At 41.7% G+C, this 19,024-nt stretch overlaps 1 protein-coding gene across 5 annotated transcripts in view; it reads left to right on the top strand.

Annotated features, from left to right (window-relative positions):
- LOC146172058 (ubiquitin carboxyl-terminal hydrolase 8-like) overlaps positions 1 to 19,024 on the top strand; it is a 469,773-nt gene that overhangs the window by 175,827 nt on the left and 274,922 nt on the right. For all 5 annotated transcript variants that reach the window (XM_084586092.1, XM_084586094.1, XM_084586091.1 and 2 more), the window contains one exon: positions 12,804 to 12,923. In XM_084586092.1, coding sequence (XP_084442218.1) covers positions 12,804 to 12,923 — 120 coding nt within the window. The remainder of the gene's footprint in view (positions 1 to 12,803; positions 12,924 to 19,024) is intronic.

Genomic DNA, 19,024 nt, shown 5'->3' with positions numbered 1-19,024 from the left:
AAAGAAGGGACAAAGTCCCAATAACAGGTCCAAAGGACCCAACTACCTAGGATTTTAAATTATCCTCAACTAATATTTTACCATGGCATTTTTAGTTCACTGGAACTGTCGTGGACTTTTAAGCGACTACACTGATATAACAGATATATTAGGTTCATTTTCCCCAGTCGCATTGTGTCTCCAGGAGACAAACCTTGGACCGCAGAATAAAAACATTCTTCATCATCATCATCATCATCATCAGCTTGACTATACCCACTGCAGGACGAAAGCCTCTTCCATATTTCTCCACTTAACCCGGTTCTGTGCTAGCTGCATCCACTTGACCCCTGCGAACTATCTCATCCGCCCACCTAACTTTCTGCCGCCCCCTGCTACGCTTTCCTTCCCTTGGAATCCAGTTTGTTACCCTAAGCGACCATCGGTTATCCTCTCTTCGCACTACATGTCCTGCCCATGTCCATTTCTTCTTCTTAATTTCCACTAGAATGTCGGTAACTTGAGTTATTTCTCTGACCGACTCTGCACGCTTCCTATCTCTTAATGTTACCCCTACAATTTTTCGTTCCATAGCCCTCTGGGTTGTCCTTAACTTAAGTAGAACTCTCTCGGTTAGCCTCCACGTTTGAGCCCCATAGGTGAGTACAGGTAAGATGCAACTGTTATATACTTTGCTCTTTAGCGATACCGGTAAGCTGCTAGACATAATCTGCGAGTGCTTGCCAAATGCGCTCCATCCCAATCTTATTCTTCTTGTTATTTCCTTTTCATGGTTCGTATCTGCGGTTACTACCTGTCCTAAGTAGACATATTCGCCTACTACTTCCAGTACTTCGCTACCTAATGTAAACTGCTGTTCCTTCCCGAGGCTGTTGAACATTACCTCAGTCTTCTGCATATTGATTTTCAAGCCTACCTTTCTACTTTTCCTGTCTAGGTCATCAATCATTATTTGTAGTTCATCTCCCGAGTTGCTTACCAAGGCAATGTCATCAGCAAATCGCAGATTACTGAGGTATTCTCCATCTACCCTTATCCCTAACTGCTCCCATTCCAAGTCTCTGAATACTTCCTCTAAGCAAGCTGTGAATAGTACTGGGGAGATTGTGTCTCCTTGCCTAACACCTTTCTTTATGGGAATTTTGTTACTTTCTTTATGCAGAACTATGGTTGCAGTGCAGCCACTGTATATATCTTCCAGCACTTTCACGTACGGCTCGTCTACCCCCTAATTTCGCAATGCCTGCATCACTGCCGAGGTTTCAACTGAGTCAAATGCTTTTTCGTAATCAATGAATGCTATGTATAAGGGCTGGTTATATTCCGAGCATTTCTCTATCATCTGATTGATGGTATGGATATGATAGATAGTAGAGTACCGTTTCCGAAACCCTGCTTGATCCTTTGCTTGATTGAAGTCAGAGGTTGTCTATTTGCGATTATCTTAGTAAATACCTTATACGTAACAGACAGTAAGCTGATTGGTCTGTAAATGTTAAGGTACTTAGAGTCCCCTTTGATATGAATTAGGATAATGTTTGCATTCTGCCATGGTTTCCGTACCGTCGATGACACCAGGCACTGCGTATACAAGTTTTTCTAACACGATATCCCCCCCGTCCTTCAGCAAATTCGTAGTTATCTGATCCTCTCCAGCTGATTTCCCCCTTTTCATAGTTTCTAATGCTTTCTTGACCTCGTCCTTCGTCACTGGTGGAATGTCTGAATGTTTTTCCCTACCGCCAATCTCATTACGGTCCTGACCACTTTGGCTACTGTGGAGATTTGTATAGAACTCCTCAGCTACTTTGACTATCTTATCCATACTCGTGATGACGTTGCCCGCCTTGTCCCTTATCGCATACATCTGGTTTTTGCCTATGCCAATTTCTTCTTTACCGCTTTAAGGCTTCCCCCGTTCTTTACAGCATGCTCAATTTTCTCCACGTTATACTTCCTTATATTGGCCACCTTGCGCTTATTGATTAGCTTTGATATCTCGGCCTATTCGATCCGGTCTGTTGGATTGGAAGCTTTCATTCTCTGGCGTTTCTTAATTAAATCGTTCATCTCCTTAAACAGCTTACCGGTATCCTCTCTAACTGTCCTACCGCCTACTTCTACCGCGCACTCAGTAATGATATCTCTGAAATTATTGTTCCTTGCTTGTAGGGTAATGTCGCCATCCTCGGTTAGAGCTGAATACCTATTCTGTAGCGAGATCCTGAACTCTTCTGCCCTCCCCCTCACCGCTAATTCGTTGATGGGTTTCTTTCTTACTAATCTGTTGCGTTCCTTCTTCAGATTTAGGCTAATTCGGGACCTCACCATCCTGTGGTCACTGCATCGCACTTTCCCGATTACCTCTACATCTTGCATAATGGCGGTGGTTGAACACATTATGAAGTCGATTTCATTTTTAGTCTCCCCGTTCGGACTTTTCCATGTCCATTTCCGGTTCTTCCGTTTGCTGAAGAAGGTATTCATGATTCGTAAGTTATTGCGCTCTGCAAACTCAACTAGTAACTCCCCCCTGCTATTCCTAGATCCAATGCCATAGTCACCTACTGCCTTGTCTCCTGCCTGCTTTTTCCCTACCCTTTTTCCCATTGATGTCGCCCATTAGTACAGTATACTGCATCTTTACTTTTCGCATTGCCGATTCTACATCTTCGTAGAAGCTTTCAACTGCCTGGTCATCATAACTACATGTAGGTGCATAGGCCAGTACAACCTTCAGTTTATACCGCTTATTAAGCCTAATTACGATGCCTGCCACCCTCTCATTAATACTATAGAATTCATCGATATTACCCGCTATATACTCATTGACAAGGAAACCTACTCCTAGTTCTCGCCTCTCCGGTAAGCCTCGATAACACAGTACATGCCCATCCTTCAGTACAGTATATGCCTCATTCGGCCTCCTAACCTCACTAAGCCCTATGACATCCCATTTCATACCTTCTAGTTCCTCTAACAGCACTGCTAAACTAGCTTCACTAGCTAGGGTTCTAGCATTAAACGTTGGCAGGGTCAGTTTCCAATGGCGGCCTGTCCAGCGGAGCCAGGCTTTCTTAGCACCCCCTGCTGCGTCACAGGTCTGACCGCTGCCGTGGTCAGTTGTTCCGCAGCCACTGGTGACTAAGGGCCGGGGTTTTATGGAGCTTATCATAGGAGGTTGTGGCCAATTACTGCACCAGAGTGGCCAACTCCTGTTCTGGTGAGGGAGTGCGTTGCCGGAGGTGTTCACCGGCATCAGGTCACACCCCAACCTGTTTATGCAATTCTATCGACACGCGGATTTTTTTTTTTAATCCGGTGGATAATTTGCGCGGCACCGGGATTTGAACCCCGGTCCTCTTGCATGTGAGGCGGATGTTCTACCGCTACGCCACCGCTGCAGCAGTGATAGGGGACTTTAATTTGCCAGCAATTGATGTTCGGCTTCTTGCGACCTGCTACTAGACATAATGTACTACAAGTACAAATTATACAAATAATTTTATTTAGCATCAACACTGATTACGCAGTACTCATGATTCTGCAGGGTGCTATCAAAAAGCCTGCGATGGCTTGACAAAGGCTAGCAACCCGCTTACAGTGCAATACAGCAGCGGACAAAACGCAACAAAACAAGAAAAAGCCATGATAAACATAACGACGGCTTTATATATTACAAAGTACATTTAGATAATAGGACTAATATTGGGTGGTACAGAACTGCATGTGTGAACAATATTCTGATTTGAGGACATATACTGTTGTATAGGTTAGCTGAACCTGTTAACAGAGGAATTAAGAGCTTGTGGTAGTATGTACATCAACATTTGGCGGCCATAGTTGGTACGGGTATGGGGAATCTTCCAAACCTGACTGCTTCGTGTGCCATACGTTTTTTCAACTGGAGTCAGCGTCGCAAGTGTTTCAAGGAAAGGGTCACTATTTATGCGATAAGTATTATAACGTTTTAACAGAATTGCGTTGAGCAGGTTCGGTAATGGTTTTAACCTAAGGTCATGAAATATAGATTCTGTGTGTGCGTCATTGGGTTCATTGGAAATAATTCTTACAGATTTTTTCTGTAGTCGATAGATTTTGGACAGGTTTGTGTAGGTCGTTGTTCCCCATACCAAATAACCATACGATAGCTTGGACATGAAAAGGGAGTTGTATAAGAGCAATTTAATGTGCTTTGGCAAAAAATAATGAAAGCGTGCAAGAATACCTACTATTCGCGAAAGTTTGGAGTGAACAAGGTCACCATGCGCGCTCCACTGCATATTCTCTTGAAAAAGAACACCTAACGTTTTTATAACTGGTACCAAATCTATGACCGAAAGACCCAGTCGAAGGACGATATTGGAATTAACTGGCTTATTTTTAGGGCGAAAAAGAATTGATTTTGTCTTCGAGACCTTTACAGTTAAAGAATTAATTTGACTCCAAGTGTTTAGTACATCAAGCACTTCATTCGCTTTTTTGACAAGCAGGGGTAAACTGTGATGCGAGAAAATTAAGCTTGTATTGTCGGCATAAATAACAAATGAAGTGTTTAAATCTATGTTAACAAGGTCGTTATTATATAGGTTGAAAAGCAGCGGCCCGAGAATACTTCCCTGCGGAACGCCGTGTAGTAATGGTTTGAAACTGGAGCAAGAGTTATTTATGTGTACCCTTTGTTGGCGGTGTTGTATGTAGGACTTAATGATAGATAGAAAACATCCTCTGAAACCATAATATTCCAATTTTTTTAATAGCGTGGTGTGATTTATTTTGTAAAATGCTTTTGAATAGTCTACAAATATTCCAAGTGTATAAAATTCATGCTCAAAAGCATTCAGAATGATTTCTTTTTGCGCAAGCAACTTTCTGTGGGTCGTTTTTTTGTAAACCCAAACTGATATTGTGTCATGATGTGATGCTGGGTTCGAATGAGCTCATTCGAACGTGTATTAGTTTTTCAACGACTTTGGAGAAAACAGGGAGTATTGAAATAGGCCTGTAGTTAGACATGTTGGATTTCTCACCACCTTTAAAAATGGTAGTAACTTTATCCACTTGGAGTCGGCGAGGAAATTGACCGCATGAAAATGTTTGATTAATGATGTACTCTAAAACTGCAGCTATAATAATAGCAACATACTTAAGTGGCCGAATCTGTAAGGCATCGATAACAGTACATGTAGAATTGTTTAGAGACATGATTGTAGACACGACCTCATCTGCAGTTACTGGAGATAAAAATGCACTATCTTCTGTTCGTTGGTGCATGAAATCTGTACAGCTGGGGTCATGATGGCTGTTTCCTACTGATGTGAAAAAATCATTAAAAGCTACAGCTAAATTATCTCCAGCAAGAGTTGTACCATTTACAGTTATCTCGTTGGGGTTATCCTTTGCACCAGGGTGGCGGTTTAGGAGCGTATTTATTTTTTCCTAATGAATTCTGGAGTTTGCTTCGTGTCCTGGACGAAAAGGTTTTCAAAGTACTCTTTTTTAGTTTTCCGTAAAAGGCTGTTTGTTCTGTTTCTGGGTTTTTTGAAATCATCTAAATCGGTTTTGTTTCTGTATTTAAAAAACTTTTGATAAAGAACATTTTCCAGCTTTATAGCTTTGATGCATTCTGCAGTAATCCAAGGTTTGCGTGCTTTGCATGGCCGTTTGTGGGTTCTGAAAGGAAAGCAATCAATATAGACATTTATAAATTTGTGTATGAAGGTGTTGTAAGCCCCCTCCACATCAGTGCTCGAAAGAACGCTCTCCCAGGATATCTTAGAAAGTAAATTATAAAAAACCTCCAGGGCGCTTTCATTTATCTGCCGATATGTATTAACACTCCGCTTCGCGTCTTTTAATTGGAACTTTTTATGGTTAAGCACTAAATATATAGGTAAGTGGTCACTAATATGTGTTTGAAGAACTCCTGAACTGATAGGAACATCTATAGTGTTTGTGATAAAAATGTCTATGAGTGTGGATGTACCATGCTGTATACGAGTGGGTTGCTCTATGATATTAGTGAACGCATTAGTTTCTATAGTGCAGCACAATTCTTCACTTTGTGGGGATGAGCGCAGGAGGTCAATGTTCAAGTCTCCGCCGAGAATTAGTTTGCAGTCATTTTTGTTAACCCGATTTAGAAATGCGTCAAGAAACGAAAAAAAAAAAGCACTATTTCTACCTTTAGGCGGACGGTATGCCACAGAAAAAATAGTCATATTACATCTCAAAGTTAGCATTTCGTAATCATCAGCTATAACAGAAAAAGGGTCAACAATGTCACATTGAAATGCACCACCCCCTATCCTCCCATTGAGATTCAAGTGGAAGGCCGTGCACACGAAGTGCTTCTGAATCATCCTGATACCAAGTTTCAGTTACCATCACTACATCAAACTGAAAACTAAAACAGTCAAAAAGTGTAGTTATTTCGTCTTCTTTGTTTCTGGCGGACTGAGCATTTATATGCAAGAAAGAAATGTTGTACTTTTCTTGAACAAGGGGCAAGGGCAATGCTTGTGGTGCCATCTGGTATCCGACTATATATCATAAAACGATTAGGGCGTCACCCAAACCTGTTAAACAATCTTTTCAAGATCACTGCTGCTTGTTTCTGAAGCACTCCGGATTTTTCGGTTTTGCGGGCAAATATTTTTCCGTCTTTCGTCCAGGCATACCGCCAGCTCATCTCTTTCTTTTTTGCCACTGTCATTCCTAGCAACTTTTTCAGCTGTGGACAGAGATGCTCGTTAACGTATATGGGCGTTTTTTCCAACAGGCTGACATCGGTAGCAGATACACATTTTTTGCACCTTTTCCAACACTGCATCGCGTTTAGATCGGTTGTGAAATTGTACAACTATGTGCGGGAAAGGGGCATCTTTGGCAGGAACACGGTGACAAATATCAATATTGCTTGATCAAATAGTGAAAGAGCCTACTTGTAGAAATTCTATTTTAGGCCTGTTATTTGTTACTGATAAACTTCTCGGGGTGTGGTTTCAGTAGAAGCTGATCTCTGACCACAAATTGATATCTTTCGTTTGTGAAAGTGAAGTCTTGAACCCCAAAAAAGAAGCACCATCAAGGATTACGATTAGGGACTATAGCACAGCTGATGATGTGACAATAATTGATTATTTAGATGAACAGTTTACGTAGAATCGAAGGCTAGTGGCAGCTTTTTTTCGTCGTGCAGTTCAGTTCTGCATTACAAATTTTGTCCCTGTGAAGAAATTTAACAAACGCCGTCATAACCCCTGGGTTACCCCAGATATTATACACGCCAGACGTAAAATAAAGAGGCTAAGAAAGCAGGGGAGCATGAATGTTTGGAGTGAAAACAAAAACTCTTAACAAACGTTAATCAGGCTCGGCACAAGTTTTTTCATGGAAATCTTGCAAATTTAGTTACATCGGATCCAGGCAAGTTCTGGCGTTACCTAGATCAGAGTAAAGAAGACGTTTTGAAAATAACATTTGGAAAGGAAGAGTTAACAAATCTAACCGAGATAACTAACCACTTTAATAGATATTTCCAAAGCGTTTATTCCATGAATGGTGAGTGCCAGATTCCGGTATCAGCTCCTCGTGACCCTAGTGAGTTATTAGTAACTCGAGAAGGGGTTTTGGCAATGGTAATAAAATTGAATCCTAAAAAGGCTACTGGACCTGACGAGATACCAAACATGTTTCTAAAACGCTATGCGGAACAAGTTTCGGGCTTTCTGACGCATATTTTTAACTTGTCTATTCAAAAGGGTGAGATGCCACAAGATTGAAGCAAGGCGCGCATTGTTTCAATATTTAAGAAAGGTGATCGCCTTTCAGTAACTAATTATTGCCAAATGTCAATAACTAGTTCAGTTCAGTCGTTCTGTCGTGTCCGATTCTTCGTGACCCTATGGACCATGTCACGCCACGCTTTCCGGTCTCTCACTACCTTCCTAACATCACATAACTTCATCTGCAGTGCCTCGAGGATGCCATCTAACCATCGCGTTCGCTGTCTACCCCTTCTCCGGCGATCCTCAACCTTTCCCAACATCAAATCTCTCTCCAGCGACTCCTCTCTTCTCATCAGATGACCAAAGTAGCTGAGCTTTAACTTTAGAATTTGACTCTCCAATGAGCAGTCAGGGTTTATGGTCGACAATATCGACTGATTTGATCTTCTGGCAGTCCAAGGAACTCTCAAGAGTCTTCGCCAGCACCACAATTCAAACGCGTCAATTCTTCGGCTGTCAGCCTTTTTCACAGTCCAACTCTCGCATCCATACATCACAACTGGAAAGACCATAGCACGAGTTATAAGGATCTTGGTTGGCAGACTAATGTCTCTGCTCTTTACTAGGCGGTCAAGGCTAACCATTGCTCTCTTTCCCAGAAGCAGGCGTCTCCTAATTTCATGGCTGCAGTCTCCTTCCGAGGTAATCTTGGAGCCCAAGAAGAGAAAATCTGTCACAGTACCTAGTACCTGCTCCAAATTCCTGGAGCATGCTGTAGACAATTATGGGCATGAATTTTTAGATCGAAATAGTACCTTCACGAAACACCAACACAGATTTAGGAGGAACATGTCGACTGTCACCCAGCTGGTGTCTATTGTTCATGAATTCTTGCGAGGGCTTGATGTATCCGGACAAATTGATGTGTTGTTTTTGGATTTTCGGAAAGCCTTCGATAAGGTGCCACATAGAAAATTGCTTTTTAACGTAGAGAGATTGAGATTACCGCCCGATATAATTCAGTGGATAAAGGCATATCTTAGTGATAGAACACATTTTGTTGACATTGGGGGTTGTTCATCTGCTTTACTGCACGTTTCTTCTGGTGTCCTACAGAACAGGGTGTTAGGCCAGCTTTTGTTTTTAATTTATATTAATGATTTGGTTGATGTACTGAGTAATGATGTGTCTGTCAGAATATTCGCTGATTGGGTTGTTTTTAAAGAAATCTTATCCACGAATGATCATGCTCTATTGCAAAATGCACTTGTTGAGATTGACAATTGGTGCAAGATATGGGGTATGGAACTTAATGCGGAGAAAACGGTGCTATTACGGATTACTAGAAAGAAAGCTGTCCAGTTACATATCAGACATCTGCAGTTTTTTATTAAAAATATCATGGTTTATCAAACGGCAACTTAAAATGGCTCCGATTGAAACAAGGTTGCTTGCCTATAATGCACTTATTAGGACAAAGCTCCAATATGAGGCAGGTATTTGGGACCCTGATAACAAAAAGACATAATCAGTTGGAGCTGGTAAAGAGAAAAGCTATTCGCTTTGTATTTGGATTCCAAGGGAGGGAAAGCGTAGCAGGGGGAGGCAGAAAGTTAGGTGGGCGGATGAAATTAAGAAGTTCGCAGGGGTCAAGTGGATGCAGCTAGCACAGAACCGGGTTAAGTGGAGAAATATGGGAGAGGCCTTCGCCCTGCAGTGGGTATAACCAGGCTGATGATGATGATGATGATGAAAGGCTAAATTCCCCATCACTTTTGATGAAGCAATGCGGTGTCCGTCTGTTACACACTCATAGAAAAGTTAACAGGTTAATATTTTTGCACAAAATTCTTACAGGTAAGTACAGATTCACGTAATTGCATAACGCGACGACAGCGCGAAAAGACAGACATAGCCACAATAATTCCTTAGTCCCAATTTTTTCGCACATGAAGCATTCAAACACAGGTTTCTTTTAAGAACCATTGCAGATCGGAATTCCTTGCCAGTAAAAATAACTGAATCAAATAATTTTGCAATGCAGCTGGAATATTATCTTGTGTAATTTTCTTATTTGTATTCTGTATTTGAATCATTCATCGCGATTTTCTGTTTGTATGTTTTTGCGTGTTTTTGGTTTTGAGCAGTGTCACATGTACCAAGCTGGCAGCTAGTTTTTGTGTGTTGTGCCATCCTGCATGGCTTGCAGTATTTGTGAATAGATAAAATAAAAATCCTCTGTGTATGCAAAAAGCCATGACTCAGTCAAAGTGTCTATTGTTTTTGGAGCCCAAATTAGTGAAGTATTACTGTACTGATGTAGAACATTTTTGCGGGCCAGTTGGTTCATTGCAGATAAAAAGTAAAACTGCGTGAATGAAACGAGACGAAAGAACAAAAACGCAGTTATTGTTTCTCAATTTTAAATATTCTTCACATGGTGAATTTTTCATAATTATTTGGTGACATTCAATTCAGATACGTATTTATTTATTTAGTATACTCTTCAAAGTCGCCAGGGGTGAGGACCTAATGCTGCATTCCCTGTTGTGAACATGAAGGAGGGTAGTTATCCCTGTATGAGGTTATAGCTAGCTTATTTTTTCCACACATGTACTCAATTCTGGACTGTTTACCGGGGCTGAATAGGCCTGGGCACCTGATTTACATCAGCAGTAGTCGTGTTGTCTGTTGCAGGAGGAACCAAAGTGTTTTCCCTGGAAAACAAAGAAATCAATCACGAAACTCCGTGAGCCTTGGGTGACTCCGATACACGTCAAAATGATGAATCATAAGTCTAGGCTCTTCAAATGCTTTATGTCCACTCGGAACCCTGATCACCTTACAGCTTTCAAAAAACACCGCAACAAGTTAACTAACGAACTGCGGAGATCTAAATCTGTCTATCAGTCGTGTATCCTCACTAGCAGGGAAGGTCCGAAAGTATTTTGGAAACTTTTAAATGAATCGTTTTTAAACAAGAATAAAAATACGCACTTAGGTCAGCTTGTGATTGATAGCTTGCCCTATTCCCGCTCTTTGCTGGCAGAAAAATTCAATGACTTCTTCACAAGCTTTAGACCGAGTGGTTCTACGGTCTAAGCACTTCAGTTTCTCCAAAATACAGGTTTAGAGACTTTTGCTTTTCATTTAACAACCAGCGAGGAAGTTTTTAGCGTTATAATGAACCTAAAAGCTACAAGTTGCACCAATTTCGATGGCTACCAAATTAAACCAGTTAAATTTGTTGCAGATCTCTTAGCACCATGCTTAAGCTACATCTTTAGCTTGTCGCTCACATCAGGAATTTTTCCTGCACGAATGAAATATGCAAACGTAACTGTTATTTTCAAAGGAGGCGATAGAAACAAAATGAAAAACTATAGGCCAATTTCTATTCTCCCTGTTTTTTCAAAGGCTCTTGAAAAAGTAATGCTCAAGAGAATCGATGGGTTCTTTTCTAAACATGCCCTAATAAATGCCAGTCAGTTCGAAAGGGCAAGTCCACGGAATCTGCTTTACTCTTGCAAAAGGAAATTATTTTAAATAATATCGAAGATAAAAATTTGACCCTTGGTATTTTCATCGACTTTACAAAAGCTTTCGATCTTCTTAATCATGAAATACTACTCTGTAAACTTGAAAGCTATGATGTTCGTGGTCTTTCCCTCCAACTCTTTCGTTCTTATTTAAACAGGCGCCAGCAGGTCATTTCGGTCAATAATCACAAGTCTAGCTCCCTTTTCATTGAATGTGGTGTCCCGCAAGGTAGCCTTCTTGGGCCGTTCCTCTTTAATGTCTATGCTAACGACCTTCCGAGCATAGCCTATCATTCATGACACAAGTTTTTTTTCTTAGGGGATCTTCTGCCGATGAACTAATCAATAGTGCAATCTGGTTCTTTGTGCTCTCCACAAATGGTCCACAGCTAATGGTTTGGTAGTTAACTCTAACAAGACCAAAGCAGTCTTTTTTCGTCCCCTTAGCCAGGATATTACAGTAAACAATACTCTGCATCTATAAAATAACATTATTGAAATTGTAGACAAGTTCAAATCACTCGGTGTTGTATTCGACTCTCGCATGAGGTGGTCTGACCATATAATGTATATTGAAAGCAAGCTCACTAGATCTGTTGGTTTCCTCTCGAGACTGCATTACGAATTTTCCCCAAAGCATAAGCTCCTTATTTATCACGCTATAATTCAATCACACATAAGCTACTGTCATCTCGTTTGGGGTACAACATCCAAAACAAATCTAAACATCATACTCGGTCTCCAAAAGAAAGCAATTAGACTGATCGCTGGTGCATGCTACACTGCCCACACAGAAACATTATTTCCGAAATATAGGATTCGTGTGCATACCATGTTTGAGTATCGTCTACTTCACTGCCTTAAATTGTCACCTCAATGCTTAACTGACTTCTTGAAGAATATATCTGGACTTAAGCCTTACGAAAAACCCTTTCACACCAGAAGTAAACAAATATGGGACTCTCCTCGAATGAGGACGTTATACGGTAACCAGAGCCTTCGTTTTACTTTACCATGCATATTAAATCATTATAGCATACACAACCCAAACATCTTTACCGCCTCAATTAAGGACATTAAGCTATATTTCATCAATTCCGCACTGTCTCTCTGTACTTTCCGTTCCTTGCCTTAAACATTATTACAAGAATAGTCACTTCATTTTCATTACGTTTTGCCATGTTTCGTGCATACTGTTACATTATTGTGGGCCATTATTTACTGTGCTGGTTTTTAACTTGCTGTTTCATTTGTATATATATGCTCTTTCTGTGCTTCATAATTTTCATGTTATATATGTATATCTTCACCTTAATGTCAGACGTCCTGTTGCTCTGCCATTACTGGGCCTCGGGCATCTCTCAAGCTATCGTTGTAGCTTTTCGCCCGAGGCCCATTTCCTGTATATTACTGGAAATAAATTTTTTTTTCAATTCAGTTTCAATTCAAAAGGAGCTTTGAGGGCAGTATATCATCAAATAAGAGGGCACAAAGAGCTGAAGTTCACCTGAGTTTTGCCATTCCTGTGCTGCAGGTTGACCATGGGTTGAGCTTGCCAGGGGATTCGTTCACTGACCTCAGTCAGGACTCTGGGGAGCTCAAGAACATCCGCCAGGCAGAGAGCCTCAAGGAGAAGCTGCTTGACCTCACCAAGGTGGTTGCTTCTTTAATCAGACCTTAGCTGTGTCTATTTGCCTTATTTGCACACTAGGTAGCCAAAGTACTTATACTGAAAGTGCATTGACTCACAGGGCCGGACAAGGACCAGAAAAGTAACCAGTAAGTGTGTAGGAAGACAAGAAGGATAACTGAAGAACATTAAACGACAGGTAAAGAACACAAAGGGTAAAAACTGGAATAATTTAATGAAAGAGAAGCCGACCCTAGGCCTATATAGAAAATGAGACTCAGATTAAGAAGAAAACGTTCTAGGCCTTTCCTTTGAAGCTTGATCAGAATATCTTAAGACGCGAAGCTACAAAAGGAGGTTTAGTCCAGAAGATGAAACTTGTGCTATGTGTGGTAGATGCGCAGAAGCAATTGGACATTTTATAGTGAAGCGGGGAAGTATCCATTCAGTTGTCGATGCCGACACAGCCACTCTTGCCGAGGTCTTGGGGTTTAGAGATAACAAAGGAAACGTGAATGCATCTGCGGGAAAGGTTAACATGAGGCTTTTGGAAGATTGGTGGCTAAATAGCAGGGTGCTAAAACAGAATTAAAAATAAGTATTAAAGACAGATGGGGTCTAAAATTAAACTTAAGTTGATGAGTTGCCTAAGTGTACGAAGAAAGGTTAAGCATGACTGCCACCACCTTGCTTCAAAGCGGATGCTCTTAACTTACTTCCGTCCATCCATCCAGCCTGATGCTGATAGCAGTGAGTGATAACGAGACAGGAACTGCGAATTTAGGCTCAGATCTCCATATAACACAAGGCGGAAACCTGACATGATAAAAACGAGAAAAAAAAGTATCTTTTGTTATATGTGGATTTTCCGTGATGTGCCCTGACTGGAGGTTGATGCTCCGTCTTTCAACAGTTGTTTCCATCAGATCTATTTTGCATCAATACTCATTTCAATAAATGTTTGTGCAAGTAGCGAATAATCATAGGGATTTGATTCAATCTGTAGCTACACTATACGTTTTTAATTCAGTACTACAGCTAGACTATTTGTATCCAGCTTGGTTTTTAAAAGGTATCATGTGTGCACCGTTAATATCAGTGCAGTCTGCCCCAGGTATATCGAACCTGGATATATCGAATTATTGCTTATATTGAACTCTCAGAATATCCCCACGCAAGAGGAGGGGTGTCGGGTGCTCTTTCCTAATGGCGCAACATGATCAGAGGTGTTGGCTGCTGGCAGTGTTAATGCTGTAAAACAAGATGAACATGGAGTAAGGGGCCTTTGATTTAGCATGATTGTTTGCAATGTGATGCCATGCAGAGAAGCCATCCTTCGCTTCTGAAGGAATCAACTGTAGAAATTGATTTATTAGCAGATTACCTCTTATGATACACAGTGACTTTTCCCACCTGCTTTGATAAGAAGCACTTGTGCCATAGGGCGCAAGACAGCCTGATCTGTTCCTGTGTGATATTGAGAGTGTGCTGTTGGGCCTGCAGAGCGGTATGTAGAGGCGCAAAATGACCCTCTTAACGCACCTTGCGACAAACTACACTCACGGTGAGCTGCCAGTGTGCAAAACAAGAAGTGTACTGCTAGCATGGCTGTACTTGCAGAGAAGGTCAGTTGACATGTTTTATATATCGAATTATATATATATAGCAAACTGTTTCGTGATCTCCTTTGAGCTTGGGCCTGTGTTTGTGTCGTTTTGAGGAGGGCCATATTCATGTGACCCTGATTTGTGGAAATTCCGGAAGCTGATGGCAGTGTAAGTGGTGACATCTGATTTTGACTTCTTCCACCAATCAGATGAGAGTGAAAAATGGCAAAATGTAATCAGCAAAATCACTCGAAAATTGTTTTACAGATTCACCATCTTTCACTACCTTAAAGACCCTCGTTCAAGGGTATTACATAAGAGATGGGGCACACAGAAATGAAAAACAGAATAAGTAACAAGTAAGTTGAAGTAATACAATAGAAGTTGAAGAAATTTATGCAAATATATGATTTCACACGTGATTATTTAAAAAAATAAAGGTGGGCATGTGACAGCAGAAAGTTCTCAGGGAAGGCCAGTCCGAGGGAAGAATGGCACGAGGTCAGGGCACCTGCTCCTGATGGAGGGAGATGCATGGGGGGGGTGCGCAGATGTAGCGTTCCTGCCAATGAGCAAGGGCAGGTAGGTTGGACTGCGATTTTAAGGATGATATGCTGACATTAAATGAATACAATGAATGAGCTTTGAACTGCTTCACTTGAATTACAGAGATATGCTTGTTTCGAGACCAGGTGATTCTAATTTTGATCTAACTAGTGATTTGTATGCGAGAAACTTGGCATGCTGAGGCACAGAGCGTAGGCGACACTTTAAAAATCCTAGTGTTCTGTTAGCGGATGATGTTTCAAATATGCATATTCCACGTAAGATCATGACAAAGATTAACACCAAGGTATTTGTATGATTGGACAAGGTCGAGAGGAACATTAAATGTGCTGTAGTGGAACCGTGAGGGTAATGGCGACGATGGAATGACATATATTTGCATTTACTTGTGTTAATTAGCATTAGCTATTCATTGTACAAGTCTTACACACGAGTTAAATTATTTTGAAGGTTGGCCGAAAACGTTAGTGACTAAATAACACAATCATCAATAAACATCTGAATACGGCAATCTAATTTTTCAGGAGTGTCGTTAATGTAAATTAGAAACAAAAGTGGCCCAAGGAGGGATCCTTGGGGCAAGCCCTAGAAGACTGGTAGGAGCTTAGACATTTGATTATTGACGACGACTGACTGGAAGTGGTGAGTTAAAAATTATTTTATCCATTCTGTATGTTGGGAAGTAAGTTTAGGCGAGGAAGTTTCAGAAATAAGTGGTTATGAGGTACGTTGTCAAATGCCTTAGTGAAGTTGAGGAAAATTGCGTCAGTTTAGAGGTTAGCCTCAAGCTTAGCATGCAAAACATGAACGAAAAGTCTTTCACAGGAGTATTCTTTGCGAAATCTGTAAAGAGTGAAAAAAGTTATATGAATCCAGAAAGTGCATCGTTAAAGACTAAATAATCTGTTGCATGAGTTCACATGGCATGCTAGTCAGTGGTATGGGCTGGTAATTAAGTGATGAATCTTTTTGTTACCCAACTTTGGACCGTAACGACCTTCCCCACTTTTCACCTGTAGAAATAGACTGCGAGAACAGCAAGCATAAAACTCAGCAGAACATTTTTTAGTACCTTCGTGTTGATTTCGTAAAATCTGGTGGATGATGACAGTTTTAGTTTAGCCATAAGACATAGGATGCCAGTTTCAGAGAAAGTAACGGTCGACATTAAAGTTCTTTGGTCATTTGCTGTCGTGAGCATCGTTTATAGATCCTTTTTAGTTTTGAAAGTGCACCTCCAAGAGCAGCCGCGCTTTGCGCCTAGGCACTGAGATGGCGCTGCGGTCGAAATTTGCTCCACGCCGACTACGCACCGATACGACAGCGCGGCCGATGCTGCGGTAGCATGCGTGCACCAATTTAGTGTTGTTTTTTTTTCATGCAGGAATATTACTAAGACCAAGCGCTAGCGCCACAGTCTGTGAAGTCAGTTGTGGAATATCTAGCCGCGGACAACAGGTGTCGACATTACCCATATAGATCTGACAATCACTTCGCTAGAGATGTAGAGACGATTTTGCACGTTTTGGAAACTCTGCAAGGCTTCTTGGACCTTTAACAGCAGAGGGACTGTCTGCTACAAACAGGACGAATTTCTTTTTAAAGATAAAAGGGGTCTAAAGCTTTTAAAAAGAATGAAGGTTCAGAAAACATAAAGTGCACTACGTTAACCCATGAAAAAAGTGTGCTTTGCGGCCATAATTTGAAGAGGCTGGCTGATTCGTGCCGTTTTAGTAAGCAGAAAACAGAAACAAATTAACCAACTCGGGAAAGAGGCGAAGAAAGCCCCAAAAACTCTTAAGAAAGTATACAAGACCTGTCAGGTTAGAATATATACCAATAACAGGAGGTGTGTCGATCCTTTATAAGGCAGTCCTTTAATCGCCTCAAGCCTCGGGTTCAAATGGCATCAGAGGCTTCACACATACGCCTCACAAAATTTCTTCGGGGGGCGTGTGTGCTATTGCTCAAAACAATAATGAAGGAGGAAAACGTTAATTTGTACGGAACGCAGTGAAAAAGGAGGCAACCTACTTAGATCTTAAAGTAAGGGTGACACTGATGCTCCGCTGTTAAGACAATATTAATGCTTGTCACTTTTGTTTTTTTTTTATTTTTACAATTTTTACTCACCGATACTTAGCATCTACTAACATTGTCTTTCCATTCTGTGCAGTACACATCTTAATGCAGGTTTCATTTTTTAACTATTTCAATTATTTAATTGATCAATTGCACACTCTGAAATTTACTTAGTTAGCATCATAGAGCATTGGCTTCCATTCTGAGCATCCTGACATTGTTATCATACTTTTTTTTTTCAATTCCTTTAATTCCCCGTTCAATTAGCTTCAGTGATTTCGCTAACTCACTATCGTCTTCCACAAACCAATCGGTCATCAATCACTAGAAATAAAGGTTACCACGGTACGATTTCTTTTACTCAGGCCCCTTATTATTTCCGAAGCGCGGTGCGGACTACAGTCAAACCCGGATATATCGAACTCGAAGGGGATCGCGAAATAGCTCGATATATGGATAATTCGATATACAGAAATTGGCTTGGGACGGCACTTACGATGTGAAAAATGATACCATATTTCTCGCGTAATCAGCTCACTCGCATAATGAACCCACCCTCCACTTTAGCAACAGAGAATTTAAAAAAAAAAGAAAGTGTCAAGGCCAGCTCGCTCACATGCAAGCGATTAAGCGATCTCAGCGAGGAGCGGCAGCGACAGAGCAAAATATTTCCAACTTGTTGGAACTGCGTCCCTTTGCCGTTCGAGCCACCGCGGTAGCTCAAAGGTTTGCTGTGTCGCCGCGGTAGAAATCGCCAGCGTTTTCGCTTGCATGTCACACTCCGTTTCGGTCGTCTCATTCACAGCTCATTTCTTGGCAGCGTGCCAAGATGCTGCGCAGCGATAACGTCGCGGCGTGTTTATCTTTTGCTAGTTCCTGCTGCGGCAGGGAGTGAACATGGCAGACTGCCCGTGATGGCTTGATTGCACAAGCCTGGTTCGATTTATCACGGCGCGCTTGGGGCGGGCGTAGTCCACTGCCACGAAGTCATTGGAAAGCGTGATACAGTAGCTGCAAATGCTGTTTGAAGTGAAAAATGCTAAAAGCCGGTGTTATGATCGCAGCGTGCTTTCATTGATTCATACATACAAAGATAAACGACTCCCGCAAAAAAAAAAAAAAAGAAACGCTTCGTAACGCCATATCTTACGCTACGTCGCGCGTACAGCACAATAAAAATAGACGACTCTCGCAAAAAAAAAAAAAATCTGCCGCTTCTTAACTTCCGCAGGCGCCATAGCCACATCAGCCGCCGTGCACAGAGGGTTCGCAGCACACGCTGGAGAATGCGTCCGAAGTTCTGTCTGAAAACGGGCCGAGCTGGCTTGGTGCATGCGTAGCGCGTGCTACTGTGAACGAAGGCCGGGAAGGAGAGAGATAGCTCAGCAAAAGAATGGGCACACCCTTGTGCTTCTCTCTGTCGCGTTTTTCCCCTCTCGTTCCGACCGGTTCTCTCTGGTTCATTCACTCACATGGCTTGCAAACGTCACGTGCTGGCGCGCGGGAAACGATAACCGCAAATGCGCACGCCTTTATGGAATGGGCGCGGTGCTGCCATAGCCGAACTGTCCCCTCTCATTACTTCCGCGTGTGGCTTGAAAACGTCATGCGGCAAGCGGCCAAGGGTGATGCGATTGTCTTTGGGAAAGGCACACGTTCCAGTGCGTGGTGCGGAGTTTGATATATCGAACGACCGCTGAAATTGAGTTCGATATATAATGCGGCTTTCCTACACTTTTACATGGGATTTTCAAGGGGATATTCCGTGAGTTCGATATAACCAAAATTCGATATATCCGGGTTCGACTGTACAACTACTACGCCGACGAATTTTGGACCAGAGTACTTGCATGACCTATCGCGTAGCAC

Source organism: Amblyomma maculatum, unplaced genomic scaffold (assembly GCF_055883805.1).
Source record: "Amblyomma maculatum isolate TAMU_Amacu unplaced genomic scaffold, ASM5588380v1 scaffold_14, whole genome shotgun sequence".
Classification (NCBI taxonomy): domain Eukaryota; kingdom Metazoa; phylum Arthropoda; class Arachnida; order Ixodida; family Ixodidae; genus Amblyomma; species Amblyomma maculatum.
The sequence above is the reverse complement of the archived record's forward strand: the minus strand, read 5'-3'. Positions and strand labels throughout refer to the sequence as shown.